Here is a 2,446-nt window from a genome sequence, read left to right as displayed (position 1 = left end):
TCCAGGACCCCTGTGACTTCCCCAGATCCCTCCAGAACCCTTCCGGGTCACCCCCAGACTCAAAGTGGAGCAGGGGCATGCGATCCTTGTGGAATCCTCCCAAAACCCCTGGGGTCCTGCCCCCCCTTGACCCCTCCAGGACCCCCCAAACCCGTCGGGGACCCCCTCAAACCCCCCAGGGCGCCCCCAGACTCACGGCGGGGCGGAAGCGGGGCGGGGGCGTGCAGTCCTTGCGGGATGCCCCTTGAACCCCTGGAGACCTGCACCCCCAAAACCCCTCCAGGACCCCCCAAAACCTTTCCAGGACCCCTTGGGACCCTCGGGGACCCTACTAAACCCCCCCAGGATGCCCCCAGACTCACGGCGGGGTGGAAGCGTGGGGTCTTTATAAGATCCCCCTTGAATCCCATGGGATCTACACCCTCCAAACCCCTCCAGGATCCTCTGGGACCCCCAAAACCCCTCGGGGACCCCTCCAAACTCCTCGGGGACCCCCACCAAATCCCCCAGGGCGCCCCCAGACTCACGGCGGGGCGGAAGCGGGGCGGGGGCGTGCGGTCCTTGCGGGATGCCCCTCTAACCCCTGGAGACCTGCACCCCCAAAACCCCTCCAGGACCCCTCCAAACCCCTCGGGGACCCCCTCAAACCCCCCCAGGGCGCCCCCAGACTCACGGCGGGGCGGAAGCGGGGCGGGGGCGTGCGGTCCTTGCGCGCCTCGCGGGAGCGGTTCCGCACCACTTTGCTGTGGATGGCGCAGCTGACGCAGTAATGCAGCTTCACGTACAGCTTGGGCAGCACGTAGGCTGGGGAGGGGGAAATTGGGGGGTCAGTGACCCCAAAAATATCCCTGGGGTCCTAAAAGAACCCCTGGGACAGCAGAAACAACCCCAGGGATCCCAAAAACGTGTCCGGGGACACCAGAAATGCACCCAGGAATCCCAAAAACGCATCTGGGGATATAAAAAATGCATTGGGGACACCAGAAATGCACGCAGGAACAAAGCAGGGACCCCTAAAAATGCATCTGGGGACACGAGAAACAACCCGTGGGACCCCAAAAATGCACCAAGAGACACCAAGAACACCTGCTGGGATCCAAAAAATACACCCTGGGACCCCAAAAACAACCCCAGGGACAGAGCAGAGACTCCAACTCCCCCCCGGGACAGTCTTAACCCCACCCAGGCAGGGGAGGAATTTAGGGGGCCATTTAGGGGATGACAAAGGGACTATTTTAGGGTGACAGGGTGAGCTCTTTAGGGGTGACAATGAGGCTGTTTTAGAGTGAACGAAGGGCTATTTTTGGGGTGAAAAGGGGCTATTTTTGGGGTGACATAGTGCACAAGATGAGTTATTCAGGGGCGACAGTGGGGCTGGTTTTGGGGTGACAAGGTGAGCTCTTTAGGGGTGACAATAGTGCTATTTTTGGGGTGAGAGAAGGGCTATTTTGGGGTGAAAGATGGGTTGTTTTGTGGTGAAATAAGGACTATTTTGGGGGCAAAAAAGGGCTGTTTTGGGGTGTATCCAAGCCCTTCCCCAACTCACAGTCGAACACGCTGGCCTCGGAGATGTCCCTGACGGCGGCGGCCTCCACGATGTTCCTGATGACGAATTTCTTGATGGCCTTGTCCTTGGGCACGCAGCGGGCGCAGTTGGTGCAGCGGATGGGCTGCACGTGCCCGCGGCCCTTCTTGGCCCTCCCGTTGTTCCTCCTCTTCTTGGTCTGCACCGGAGAAAGGGCTGGGATCAGCCCCGGGACAGCGGAGAACCCTCCCGGTTCATCCCCGTAAAGAACCCCGAGAACCCAAACCCCCCGCGGGTCCCCGTTCGTGACCCCTCGACCCCATAAGGGCTGACTCCATCCGCCCCAAAAAGCATCTCCCGGCCCCACCCCGAAACCCCAAGGGCTCCTCTAAGCGCCCCCCGCCCCATAAGGGCCCCACATCCCTCTCAGAGCCCCCCCGAAACCCTAAAAAGCCCCTCCCGAGGCCATCAGAGCGACCCCATGAACCCCCACCCAAGGGCCCCCTCAGCATCCCCCGCCCCACACGGACCCCACGTTCCTCTCCAAGGCTTCACATCCCTCTCCGAGCCCCTCAAAATCCCCCAAATCCTGCCCCGAGGTCCTCACGGCCTCTCCCACGCTCCCCTCCATTCCCGCACACCCCCCAAAGCCCCCCCGGGCGGTTCCTCTCAGCACCCCCCGCCCCATATGGGTCCTACATCCCTTTCCGAGCCCGCTCGGTCCCCTCTGAGCCCCATCCGAGCCCCCCGAAGCGCCCCCGGAGCCCCCCGGGCTCTGCGGCCACGCCGCGCTCACCATGGCGGCTCTGAGGGAGCGGCGGAAGAGGCGCGGCCGCAGCACCGCCGCTGTTATATCCCTCCGCTCCCTCCGCCCGGAAGCGCCGCCGCCTCCGTTCCGGCCTCCCTGAGAAGCTTCACAGC

At 63.0% G+C, this 2,446-nt stretch overlaps 1 protein-coding gene across 1 annotated transcript; it reads right to left on the bottom strand.

Annotated features, from left to right (window-relative positions):
* Nucleotides 1-522: 522 nt before the first annotated feature.
* Nucleotides 523-2,440, bottom strand: RPS26 (ribosomal protein S26). The gene is made up of 3 exons (XM_057388366.1): nucleotides 2,322-2,440; nucleotides 1,547-1,724; nucleotides 523-804 (listed from the first exon to the last, which is right to left on the bottom strand). Exons 1-3 carry the CDS (start codon nucleotides 2,322-2,324, stop codon nucleotides 524-526), a joined length of 462 nt encoding a protein of 153 aa, XP_057244349.1. The 5' UTR covers nucleotides 2,325-2,440; the 3' UTR covers nucleotide 523.
* Nucleotides 2,441-2,446: the final 6 nt, after the last annotated feature.

Source organism: Malurus melanocephalus, unplaced genomic scaffold (genome assembly GCF_030028575.1).
Source record: "Malurus melanocephalus ecotype Western Australia unplaced genomic scaffold, MMel_1.1 scaffold_1842, whole genome shotgun sequence".
Classification (NCBI taxonomy): Eukaryota; Metazoa; Chordata; class Aves; order Passeriformes; family Maluridae; genus Malurus; species Malurus melanocephalus.
This window is presented reverse-complemented; position numbering and strand designations above follow the sequence as displayed.

Excerpts from the sequence above, each read along its gene's own strand:
- RPS26 (XM_057388366.1), bottom strand. Across the intron at positions 805-1,546 it reads CGAGGCCAGCGTGTTCGACT|CCTACGTGCTGCCCAAGCTG; the intron begins GTGAGTTGGGGA and ends CCCCCTCCCCAG.